Consider the following 13,235-nt stretch of genomic DNA (forward strand, 5'->3'; position numbering starts at 1 on the left):
TCAAAATATAGCTGAGCTTGTTTAATATCTACTTCACTTTTATAGTCTTCACATGATCCCTGAGCTTTCCAAATTTCAGAGACTTTAGAATACATTACAGAATAAATAAAGTCCTCCACTCATCTAGTTGCATGGGAAAAGCAGCAAAAGAATTTCTAACAAATTAGAATTTTTAATGAGCAAATGAGTGAGAAGGGCTAAAACATAGCTTCTTACCTTGTAAAAGATGGCTTTCATCCAAATGTTTCACAATCAAAGCTTGAAATTCTTTACTGACATTCTGATTATCGATAAGTGAAAGTCGAAGATTGTTTACATCCTGAAAAATGGAAAATCATTACATTTTAAGGTAACAAGTAAGAAGAGTTGTTTAAATTCCAGTGGATATTTCAATCAGTTTAATCACAGGGATTAAAGTAGTGTCAATTAGCCATCTGATGGCAGCAAACCATTGCAACGCCAATGAATTAGACTGGTCAAATAGTAGGAAACCATCAAACCATCACAAATATAAGGCAGACAGAAGTGAAGTCACCCCAAGCTAAGAGGAAGACAGATACTAAGAGTGGCTCAAATTTTAAATATAATAAGCAAACAACCTAGCTAGTCAGTTGATGTCAAAAATACTCTGTATCCCAAACTCTATGGATTAGGGAAATCACAGCTCCAAATGCAAGGGGCAAAAGACACATACATAGAAATCACTTAGATCCACAGCGGCAATTCATTGAAATTGCTGTTTTTAACAAACATCATTTCACACAGATTCATTTACCCTAACTAGAATTCCAAACGCATTCTTGTTTACGAAGGGGGCCGTGGGGGTGAGGAAGGACAAAATCTGAATGAATAGCGTTAAGCCTTCAGCAAGCCAGTTTTGAAACATTCAATTCTTGGCAGCTCTATTTTTTGGCACTATTCCACAGTGCTCTGGCTTTGTGTGTACACTCAGTTATGATAAATGTATACAGACTGTCAATAGGAGGAACCTGCCAAACCCAAACTGTATAGCACAGAAGCCCTTCCAATATCAGGCCTTCATGCTTTTCTGCATGTGAAATGGGTACACAGTGGCCAAAAACAGTTCATCCATTTCTCCCATTGGAAAGAACAGTCTTTTAGAGAGGTCATACTGGAAAAATTTCTTAAGCCAAATAACATTAGACTTAAACTAGGGGTTTCATAAGAGCTCAAAATTAATAACCAAAACGGGCCATGTGTTTTTTTTCCCATGCTACTGCAATTTCAAAAACTTTAAATGTGTTCTTCAATTCCTACTACAAGGTAAAATATCATGTTAATCGGGCGAGCCACAAAGGGCTCTTAAATAAATAAAACTTACTGACCTTTTTCAACCTCAAGAAACAAAACTGAAAAGGTTAAACACATGAAAGATATAAAACAGAACTGTCCTGAAAACAATGCTAAGAAGTAAAAACTACTCTACTGCTCAGTGAAGCAGACATCCACAGCCCCTGCTTTATGTTCCTTGGTCCTTAAGAGCAGTCATTCTGCCTTTTAATGTAGGAAAAATATCAAGATGCCTATCTGACATATGAAGATAACTTGTATCTGCAATTAAGTAAAAGCATCTTCCTCTGTTCCATTTACTTAAACATTATAATATAGGGTTCAGAGTGTGAATCTTGTTTTCACTCACTTCGAGGACATGGAAGTAAAAGTAAGACTTGAGTAGAGAAAAGTTAATGCCAAGGCCCAGCAATGGCAATGACCCTTGGTCCTAAACTGTCTTTTAGCAAATAAACTGGTTTAATTGTTCTACAGGCCATAGAAACAAGTCAGGTCACAAAACAGAAGTGGGTAAAGGAGATTACTAAGCTTCACAAATGACATATAAAAAAACCAATGTTATTATAAGACCAACATTATTCCCAAGGTAGTGATCTGTGGCGGTAATCTGTGTGTTCTTCCCCTCCCTCCCAGCGTTTTTATAATAAAGGAAAAAATCACACACGAGCAAGACCCAAGAGCCTAAATGTTGTGAACAAAAAGTGGGAGTTCTGCAAGCTAACTGGAAAGAATATGAACACACACACACACACACACACAATTCACATTGTTTGTGGTAGTTACGTTAAGTCACCACAAACACTGAATTAGTGAATACTGAACCATTCCTAGCGGAAAGATGGGGTTAGGTTCCTTCAAGCCTCTGGTCACAACATTGTCGTCAACCAATCAATACATAACCTTGTTTTATGTGTTTCGGTTGAAAAACCCACTATTTACTATATATTGCTGCAATACTAACCTCGAACCCATGGCCACTATACCCCACGGCTGAATGAAGCTTATCTAACACATGTATTTTCTCCCTAAGACACATCACAGCCTCCTTGCACTTAGGAACACTAGAGAGCACTTCAGCACTACCCTTGGGGGCCATTTTAAACAGTGAAATCACCAACAAAAAAGCACAAAAATGCAGTACTAAATAGACCTTGAAAAGGACACTTGTTTACAGTAGAATAGAGGAAATAAGAAGGCAGAATGTCACCTTATTCAACCTAAGCTGGGAACATGTGTCAGACAACTGAAAATTTTCACCACTCTGCACACGTCTGTGAATGACCATGAAAGCACCAAAGTACTGATTGGGGGGTTACAAATATATTTTAGCAAGTAAGCAAGTTCCCAAATACAGAATCCTTAAATAATCAGGACTGACATATATGTATACAGATATATGTATATATATGAATGATAGTCTTAGAAATTATCTTCATATCACCTAGGTGTTTCTATACACACACATCATCAACTGTAGTACGTTTGTCCTTCCAACCCCAAATAAACAGTACCAACCCAACGGCTAACACTGAGCAATGATGTCTGACAACTTAGCTGCTCATAAGATGGGTCCTTTTCTCTGTTAGATATCTGAATTAGAGCAACCAACATCAATATGTTAGTTCTCATATCAAAGGAGTCTGTATTTCTATTTTTAGGGTTTAATATTGTTTCCGTGTTTTACCTGTATAGGCTTTAAAAGGTCTTTAGAAAGAAATACTCTTTGTTGATCTCCTAAAAAGCGAATAGACGTTATGGATCCCAAACCAGCTTTGTCCAGCAGAGATCTGTACATCTGAAACAAAAGAAAATGTTTTGGCATCATAACTGTGTCAGCATAATTCTGAAAATGGGGACTGGCAATTTTTCATACATGTGGAAAGAGATAAAGCCATTCAGTTGTTTATTTACTACCAGTATCTCAATAGTAACTATTTATGCAACCACAACAGGAGCACGTAATTTTTATCCAGAATCAATAATTTAAATGAGATACACATTTGAGAGTCATTAACATATAGGTCTGGGTCCACAGATGTATGGCTTTCCCCAAATTTATGCAAAATATTGCTTTATGTACATTTCTGTGGGGAGACAGGGCCATGTTTTTAGCAAATTCTTAACAGATGGGGGAAAAAATACAAAGAGCAAACTACAACTTCAAACAAAACCCGACATCACTCAAAAATCTCCAGCAGCTCTTCTCACCCATGTGTAAAATCTTAATTTTGCTCATACGGGCATGCAGGCCCTTCACAAGCTGGTCAGTCTTTCAATCATCCTCTCAGCCTTTCAGCTATCCAATCTGCCCCTTCCTCCTTCAAGCCCCAGCTCATGTCTCAAATAGCCTGAACTGTCCTCTCCTGATCACTATTTTCCTTTAACTGCACCAGACTTATGGTGTGGAAATGGCACAATCATATACTGACTGCTAGCATCTTTAAAGCCAAAGAAATATGAGCCAGAGGGAACCTTAAAGATCATGAGACCAAAAGTGGAAACCCTTACAGGGGCCAGGCAACAGCTACTTTTCAGCTTCAGCCTACTGTTGCGATAAGGAATTGCTATGAGGCTCCAGTGTTGCCGTATCTTGCCATTTTTCCAAGAAAAACTGAAACTCTAGATTTTTAAGGACATTCTCTACATTTTTTAAATGTAGACAACTAATTTAGATTTTCTTAAAACACTGTGAGGGTCAAACCAAAAAGATTTGTATGTCTGTATATATCTGCTGGTTTCTAACCACTGACCTAGACGTTCCCCACATGACCTCCACCCCCGACTTTTCAAGTGAAGAAACTGAGGCCCAAGAAAGTCAAGGGTCAGAGTTGCAGGGCTCCTAGCAGGGCTGACAGGAGGTCCTGGGGGTTTTTCTGAATCTTCTACACTGTCATATCTCTGTACTATTATTTTCCAGAGGACCAAATATAGGCATTACGTATAGATTTTCCCTGTTTCACTCATAACGGGTGAAATACCCTCTTCTCAGGAGTTCAAATAAGCCCGAGTTTTACTCACTATCGCAGGCCACTGAACAATTCGCTCAGAAACTTCAGGAGACTTTCGTTCAGCCAAAACCAAGTTATGTTCCACTAAAAAGGCTCTCCTTAGAAGGCTGTAGACGTCTATCCATCTTCTCTTCCTCCAAGATTCCCCATCAAACTCCACACACACCTAGACAAACAGAATTGAAGGAAAGCAGACTTGATTAACAAAAATAAACATGAAAAATGCCTAAGTTGAATTATACCCTCACCATTCTACTCGAGTCTTGTATCTGAATATGCTGCCCCCGACTCCTGCTCTCTTACTTCCCTTCTAAGCCCACAATAAACTAACCAGATCTGTTAGTCTAACCAACAAGCTTTGGCTCCCAAACCACTTTGGGAAGCAGAGTCAAGGGATATGGAGACCAGTCTCTGCCCTCAAAGTAACCTCTGGGAAGCCTTAACAAAAAAGAACCCCCACATAGAAGGTTTTTACATATGTTAATTAGACATCAGAGCTTTGAGAATTGAAAGACAGAAATCTGAAACCCAAAGTACTTCTCGCAGGGCATTGTAATTCTATGTTGACATTGTCAGTGAGTTTAAGATGACCGCCCATCAACACAATCCACCACTGGCTTCCGAATCCCTCTGGTAGCAGCAGGACTCAGCACAAGGCACTTTCAACGCTTTGAGTTGAATAAACTGGGAAATTTATCTCAGAGTTTGAAATCCAAGACAACTTTGCTACATACAGAAACAAGTAATTGATGCAGGACCCCAGAATTTTCCAAAACTACCTCTAACTTCTTACATGAAAATTAAACTACCTTTGAAATACTATTTTCCAAGTAACTATGAAGTTTTCTGCTTCTGATCTGCAAAATACCTTTTAGCCCTAAAGTTAAAACCCTTATAATTTGTACAGATATTTTAAAACATAAAAAAAGAATTCAGTCCAAAAGTGGGTCTCTGACAGTAACCCATAAGTAGGAGTCAGTCACAAAACCTTAAAAATCATATAAATGTACCAAACACCTTAGCTTCCTTAACCCATTATGAATATGCTACCCTTTAATTTACTCTAAGTCTTTTAAAATGTTTCTTATGTTTTAACTGAGATATAATAAACTCCCTCAATATTCAGTGTAAAAATCACTATTTTAATTTGATTTAAAAGCTCTCCTCTTACTAGAGTGATGTCTCATTTCTGGTTTCAAAGAATTAGTGAATAAATCTATCAATACTTCATAATTTCATAGACAATCGTATCTCCCTTTTCAACCTTTAACTTAAAAAAGTTTATTTAATTTCCATTTATTCATCAGAACCCAATTCAAAAACCCTTTCCTCAAGGAAGCCTTCCCTTACCAAAGAGCCCCCCTCTCTCCCAAGAGAAGTCCCCTGCTAATTGTACTCAAAACTCTGTACTCTTCCTTCCTAGCACTAATCCACATTTTGAATTATTTATTTATGGTTAACTGATTGACATATTAAAAACTCTAATCCGTCAAAGTCTGTCTTCTTTTACTTACCATGTATTTCATCAGTCAGTACTCAAATACTTGCTGAATGAATAAATTTCTCTCTGAATTGGGCTCTTACCTTGTTTCTCTCATCCATTTGGAAGGCAGGAAGTTCCCAACTGATATACCACTAGCCTCAATCCCAAACTTTTCCAGTCTTATGGCTATAGACTATCAATCTTTAAAATCAATATAATTTGAGACCCATCCTATCCTTCTCCCCCAACCACAAAATATGCACCCCTAATTTCCCAGGCAACTTCCCCTGAGAAGCTGCATATCTTCTTGGTATGGCAGGCTTTTAACCTTGCAGTTATTACAGAATAAGTGTAAATGTGTCAAGCACCTACTATGTGACAAGGCCCTGCGTACTCTACCTTGGTTCTGTGTATTCCATCCATCACCATAACCAACCAGTGGGCCTTCACATCGGGCTTCAGAGACTGCCTATCTTCCTTTCTGTTTGCCTAACCATAGAATCCAGGTCCTCCGACATCTCCCCTAGTCTTTTTGCCCCACAGCACATCAACCTCAAACCCAACTAAGCTTTGGATGACAGTTTTCCCATCAATGTAGTGTAAGAGGAATGCACATCTACAACATCAGAACCAGAGAGATCTGGGTTTGAATACCAGCTATGTTGAAGCTTTCTTAGAATGATTTTACATGCATAAAATAAAATATGTAGGATTACAAAGGAAACCAATTAACTGTACCAAGGTCAAGAAGCTAAGCTCTCTGAATCTTGTGTTCTGGTAGCTTCAAAATGAAAGTACTAACACCCACCCTTCACTGAATTGTTAGGTAGATTTTAAAGGCAATTTATGTTAAGTATCTGGCAAGGAGACTAGGTAGTTTTAAGACCTCCGTGGTAATTCAAATCTTAATTTATCAGAGTATCACTTCTTCAGTTAGGAATGGGAGGAGGAAGACTTCAATATGATTATCTAACATCTACTCAGAAAAAAAGTAATCTAAGATCTTAAGTGGCTTCCCAAAATGTATGCAATATCACAGTTCTTATCATATCTATAAGCTATCTATAAAGCTTATGATCAACCCTAAACCAAATTTTAGACAAGGTCCCTCTTTATATCTCAATTTTTTTAATATAAATTTATTTATTTATTTATTATTTATTTTTGGCTGCATTGGGTCTTCATTGCTGCGCACAGGCTTTCTCTAGTTGCAGCGAGCGGGTGCTACTCTTTGTTGCGGTGCGCGGGCTTCTCACTGTGGTGGCTTCTCTTGTTGCAGAGCACGGGCTCTAGGCACGCGGGCTTCAGGAGTTGTGGCACACGGGCTCAGTACTTGTGGCTCACAGGCTCTAGAGCGCAGGCTCAGTAGTTGTGGCACACGGGCTCAGTTGCTCTGCAGCATGTGGGATCTTCCCGGACCAGGGCTCGAACCCGTGTCCCCTGCATTGGCAGGAGGATTCTTAACCACTGTGCCACCAGGGAAGTCCCTATATCTCAAGTTTTGAGTAATCTGAAAATTAAGTTTAGTTCTTTAAAAATAAATAAGTTTGGGGCTTCCCTGGTGGCGCAGTGGTTAAGAATCTGCCTGCCAATGCAGGGGACACGGGTTCAAGCCCTGGCCTGGGAAGATCCCACATGCCGCGGAGCAACTAGGCCCGTGAGCCACAACTACTGAGCCTGCACGACTGGAGCCTGTGCTCTGCAACAAGAGAGCCCGCGATAGTGAGAGGCCCGCGCACCGCGATGAAGAGTGGCCCCCGCTTGCCACAACTAGAGAAAGCCCTCGCACAGAAACGAAGATCCAACACAGCCAAAAATAAATAAATAAATAAATAATAAAAGTGTTTTAAAAAAATAAAATAAAATAAATAAGTTTAGTTCTTTAAAAATAAATAATAATACTTTGAAGTATTAGGTTGTGTTGGTCAAAACTTCACATTTAAAAAGATGACTTTTTAAAAAATATAATGAAACCAACAAGTTGTGAGCTTTCTTAAACATTCTTTAAAAGTTTCCTGTTTATCATAACCACATATCTTTCATTTGTGCCTTGAGGTCTGAAGTTCTATATATAAGGACACCCCCCCCCCACCAAAAGCCTCTTTTACAGAAATTTCTATTTAAAAAAAAACAACGGTAAGAATTCAAATTCAGGGGGAACTAATGTGATTTGACCAAGCTCCTGCAAAGTGACAGATACTAGTTCTCATTCTAAATTGTGTTCTTTCCTCCACAATCCCTTGCTCCACAAAGGAGATGTTATCTGTGCTGTCTGACTCCAAAGGCCAGAAAAAGGCCTATTAATTACAACTTACTACCTATAATTTCCAAATTTCCTATTTAAAATATAGGGCATTTTGTAAATACGTGCCTATTAGCCTATAAAATTTCTTGACCAGATGTTGGATATTTCAAGTTAATTATTTCAAGCTGTTCTTCCCAGATGGATAAATCTCTTTCCTTTAAGATATATGAATTAATATTATCTAATCAAGCCAACCTCAAAACCTCCACTTTTAGTATACACTAATCTTACCTAAGTATATGATTATGAAAACTATCAGAATGGCCAACTAAAGTGTTTCCAAGTTTAAAAGTAGGCACTTACACAATGGCATGGTTTTTAATCACGAAGTTTTTAATGACGTATCTACTCTATGCCCAGTACTACGGTACAGAATACCACTTATTTCACTACTTCACAAATTAGGAATTAATTCATTATGCTTCTATTTATGTCTTCTTACACCTAGACTCTTATCTAAAATCCCAGAGTCTAGCATTCATTTATAGGGGTAAACAGTTTTTATTACACTGTGCTAAGAGTTTCTCATTTTACATGGGTTGACTGTCAACAGAATCCACCAACATTCAAGTTTCAACTGTATGCAAGGATGAAAAAACTAGGCATTGATTGGTCAAGGCATCCAATTGCCAAAAAGGGCTTTAACAGCAGGAAATGGTACATATAGTTGGCAAATACTACTCATCTGCTAAGGACATCCCAAAGAACTAAGAAGGGGCAGAAGACTCAAGGAAAAAGTAGGTTCAAAGCAAGGAAAAAACCTAGACAAACAAGTTGGGTAAGGAAGGCATTCCCAGCATGCATAAGGAATAAAGCCAGTTAGGAAGCAATCTGCCTCACACTCAAACAGAGCAGCATAAAAATAAGGTTAAAGAAGTCCTTATAATCACACCTAATTAAGATCTGTTGTTATCCCAGTTAAAGAGAATGCCAATGCTCCATCGGAAGATAATTTCTAAACTGCTTTTCTATATACAAGTAACAATTTTTATGATTCCTTCATTTGTTCAAATATTTTAGCAAAAACTACATGCCAAGCAATGTTCTCAGTGCTGGGGATACTGAACCCAGCAAAAGAGAGTTGCTCTAACCTCACTCTTATTAAAGCCTAGTGTTTAAGATCTGGAGACAAACTTGGTCAAGTTATTTAACTTGTTTAAGCCTCAATTTCTAACACTAAAAAAATGTGGTTTACTATCTAGGATTTTTGTGAGGATTAAATAAAAGTATTTACTGCATGAGAAGTATCTATTATGTCTTCACCTAACTTCTTTGTAATCAACTACTAAACATTGTATCTGAGTAAGTGACTTTGTTACAAAGTCTTTCTCTAGATGAAACAAAGTTAACAAGCCTTGGTCTCATTAATTTCAACCTCAACTAAGGAAGCAAGTCAGTCTAGACAGACTTGTACTTCTATCAGTACTAAAACAGTTGCACACTACTTGAATTTCATTCATTCATATTCATTGCAGTCCCCCAACCCACCCCCAAAAACTCAATATCCCTAAGCCCAGGTCTTAGGCATTGTCTTAGTTACTCAGTTCCTGCCTGCATCCCGCCAAACACAATTGGTTTCAATGTTTCAAAAACTGTTTTTGCTAACACAACATGCCCTTAAACTTAAACCAATTACTTTATCTGCTACTCAATTAAGGAATGCAGCAATAAATCATGATTGGAAAAGAGACACTGAGTAGATTTCTTACATGAGGGCTGAGTTGTGAAGTCTGTAGGTAAAGCAAAAAATCCACTATAGTCAAAATTGTTCTTGAATTAAAATCCCCGTCGTCTCCAGGTTAGGCACCTTAGTGCAGTGGAAGACACACATAGCCAACTATGCAAGTCTAGACAAGATTTCCCTTCCTAAATCTATTTCTTTATTCTGAAAATGAAGATATCACCACCACTTCAAAGGCTGGGTGTGGGGGAGATGTGGAGATTAAAAAGAACACACATAAAGGACCTCCTAGATTCCCTTCCTAACCCAACAGGTCCGCAATCACTGCTGAGTAAGGAAACACCTAGTCTCTCATCATCTGCCAAAGAACTAAAGACTGTAAGGATTAATCTTGTTTCCACTCAAATCGGGTAAAAACAAATGCACTAGAGAGAATTTTACTTGGCACGTAAAATAAAGCGCCACAACTATGACTGAAGTCTACTACACAAAGCCCATTTTATTGAGAAAGATTATTAGCCTAAGCAAATAGGCTGTACCACATTACCTTCTTTCTGTAAACATCAAAACGCACCTTGCTAGGAGTGAAACCAAATTTCACAGTGTATGACAGGAGTCCTCTGGTGGCAGAGCCTCTGATCAGGGAGCACGATGACTAAGAAGGTGGGCTCAAGGGTCAAAACTTTCTGGGTCAGAACACAGGTTATGCCAATTCCTTGAACAGTGTTTCAGCAATCAACATATATTCAACTGCCAATGCGAAAACTTGCTTCCCTTATTTGAGCAGTTTTCAAGAAAAAGCAAAGATAACGACCAAGTGAAGATACTGAAACATATCCGTTACCCAGGATGGAAAACTCTTCTGTTCTGACAAGCTTCCTTCAAGTTATCACCACTTCGGAGTCTTTGTTGGGGACCTTTTTTCAGTTATTTTTGCACAAAGGAGTCTTTGTTGGTACAATGGCTTCCTCACTGGTAGTTTCCACACAATCCTTTCACACCAATACTTCTATTAGGCAGTACGATCAGAATTCATCTCTTTTTGAAAAGATCTAACTGAAAAAGGTTCTGCGTGTCATTCTGATTAAAAATCACTGGCCGCACTTGTTCCCATTTCTCTCCCTCCCCTCAAACACCCAAATGGAATATTTCAAAGCCATCCCTCCAACACACCATATAAGGGGCAGCTCCACCCCAGCCCTCCATATATGGTCATATCCCACACCCACTCACAGACTCATCAGAGACAACCAGGAACCCACTCCTGCCCTGACCCACCATATACGGACAAATACCCACCTTAATATACTGAAGAGAATTAAGCTCCTTCCTCTACACTCACACTTCTAAGTCTGAAAGTTTAAGAAGTTGGGTGAAGAAATTAGAAGGAACAAACAAAAAACCCGACTGAAAGCACTTCTAAGCACTAGCGCTCAATTCTCAATGATTCCAAACGTCACCCACTTGCCCAACTTAATATTAACAACACTCCCCCTTCGGAGAAATCATCGTACAGCCCTAATGAGGCACAGCGCGTGCAATAACTAATCATGTCTGAGCAACCCTAAGCCCATTATTAAACACGGGCAACTCTAGGCCAAACACACCTCGCTCTACACACCATTTCAAAGACTTTCAAGGTCTACTTTTCTGCACCTTCAGATCAGATGCCAACTTTCTGGTCGCCTTTTCAGAAAAGGGGAGGGAGGGTTGCTGGCTGTCTCGTTACCAAGGTAACTAGGAAACGTCCGACTGCCGAGGCCCGGGAGCCGGTTTTACCTTCAGATCCTTCTTAGTAACGTCGGTGTGGGAGACGGCTCGAATGGTCCCGGAGAGCCAGGGCCACTCGGCGACGCGCTCCAAGTCCCAGCTGTCGTGGCCGCCGTCGCTGCCGTCGGCTGCGGACAGACTGAGGAATCGCTTCCCTACCAATACTGGCCAACTTTCTCCGAGCGTGAGCACCATGGTTTCCACGCTGCAGGAAGGGCTCCTCCCTGCAAAAACACAAAAACAAAATGCAACGGGGGCGGCCGGCGGGAGGGGGCCGGGAAGAGAGGTCGGTGGGGGAGGCCAGGGCGGAGGAAAGGGTCCTAATCCCGATCGGAGGAGGGGACCCCCGGCGGCGGCGGGTGAGACGGAGGACCCCGCACCCGATCTCTCCACCCGCGCCCTCCCCGCCCCCCGATCCCTCCCCCACCGCAAACGCTGGCCCAAGCGTCGCGTGACCCTGGCTCTCCCAAGTTTCGCTTTTCCAAAACCTGAAACCTAAACGCAGACAGAGTGAGGGGAGAATTATTTGTGGCTTAAGTGGATTTCAAAGTGTTCGCCCCTCACCCCGGAAAAGAAAAGGCCCCGAAGCAGAGGGCCCGTCCCAGGCGGCCGGGTCCCCGCCCCGGGCAGCCCCGCGGGAGGGACGAGCCCGCCGTTCCGCACTTGCCCCGCCGCCCCGCCCCGACACCCTTCTACTCGGCCGCAGACCCCCAGCCTGCGCCGCGGCGCGGGGGCGGCGGGGCCGCGGGCTTGGCGCCTTCACCTTTCTTCCTCCGCTCCCCTCAGCCGAGGCCGCGGCGCTCTTACCCCGCCTCCCGCCTCCCGCCTCCCTGAGTCACCGGCGGCGGCCACCGTTTCCAGCCGCCCAGCCGACTCTAGCTCTATGACTTGGTTCAAGAGCTCTCACAAGACACGCACAGCCTCCCGGGCCCGCCCCCTCGGAGCCGCTTCCATCGCTCATTGGCTGAGTCCAAGGAGCTGGGCGAGACTCGTGGGGAAGGAGCCCATCGCCATTGGCCGCCCCGGCGAGGGCGGGGCGAGAGAAAAAAACAATTCCTCGGCTGCCTCCTCCCTTTCCCCTCCCCCTTCCGACTCCCGGACGACCCCCATTAGGTTAAAGTACACCGAGCGTAAGCGAGGGATCCCTCCGCCACAGCCATTCTTTCCATTTGTTGCCCCACAGGATGCAAAAAAGTCCCGAGAAATCGGTCATCAACTTTAGGACCCAGAGGAAAATTGCAGTGGTGCACAGATAAGACTGAATGGCGAACCCCAGGGCTGTAAGTGCTTATTGGATTGCTTTTCAAGTGCGTAGGCTGTCGACCGAAGATAGGCTTTTCACTTGGCGGAAGAATCTCACAGGAAAGGGGTGAGGGCGGTGCAGAGTCAGCGGGGGAGGGAAGGGACAGGAACGTGCGGTTTGAAGCGTACTCAGCTAGAGGGAGGAGCAACGGTGCTCTGGAGACTCGTGCGCAGGCGCTTTGCAGAGCAGAGGCTGGAGCTTGGGCTGCTGGGCGAAATGGCCGCGGGAGGCGCAGGCGCACGTGGTGCTGATCATGGAACGTCTAAAGTCCGCCATTTTGAAGGAAAAATGAAGAAAGGCATGGAGTCCCTGGGAAATGACGTTAATTAAATCTAAAGCAAAAGATGCTGTTCAGTACAACGCAGAATGGGTTT

General features: G+C 41.9%; 1 protein-coding gene across 4 annotated transcripts in view; it reads right to left on the reverse strand.

Annotated features, from left to right (window-relative positions):
* KDM3A (lysine demethylase 3A) overlaps positions 1–12,438 on the reverse strand; it is a 54,250-nt gene extending 41,812 nt beyond the window's left edge. For 2 of the 4 annotated variants that reach the window (XM_036872644.1, XM_036872641.1), the window contains exons 1-5: positions 12,322–12,438; positions 11,568–11,782; positions 4,330–4,485; positions 2,996–3,106; positions 217–319 (exon numbers count right to left, since the gene is read on the reverse strand). In XM_036872644.1, coding sequence (XP_036728539.1) covers positions 217–319; positions 2,996–3,106; positions 4,330–4,485; positions 11,568–11,753 — 556 coding nt within the window. In that variant the 5' untranslated portion in view covers positions 11,754–11,782; positions 12,322–12,438. Of the gene's footprint in view, positions 1–216; positions 320–2,995; positions 3,107–4,329; positions 4,486–11,567; positions 11,784–12,122; positions 12,295–12,321 lie in introns of those variants that run through there. The other 2 variants (XM_036872643.1, XM_036872642.1) reach the window with 2 other exon arrangements.
* Between the last annotated feature and the right edge of the window lie 797 nt (positions 12,439–13,235).

Source organism: Balaenoptera musculus, chromosome 13 (assembly GCF_009873245.2).
Source record: "Balaenoptera musculus isolate JJ_BM4_2016_0621 chromosome 13, mBalMus1.pri.v3, whole genome shotgun sequence".
NCBI classification, from domain to species: Eukaryota; Metazoa; Chordata; class Mammalia; order Artiodactyla; family Balaenopteridae; genus Balaenoptera; species Balaenoptera musculus.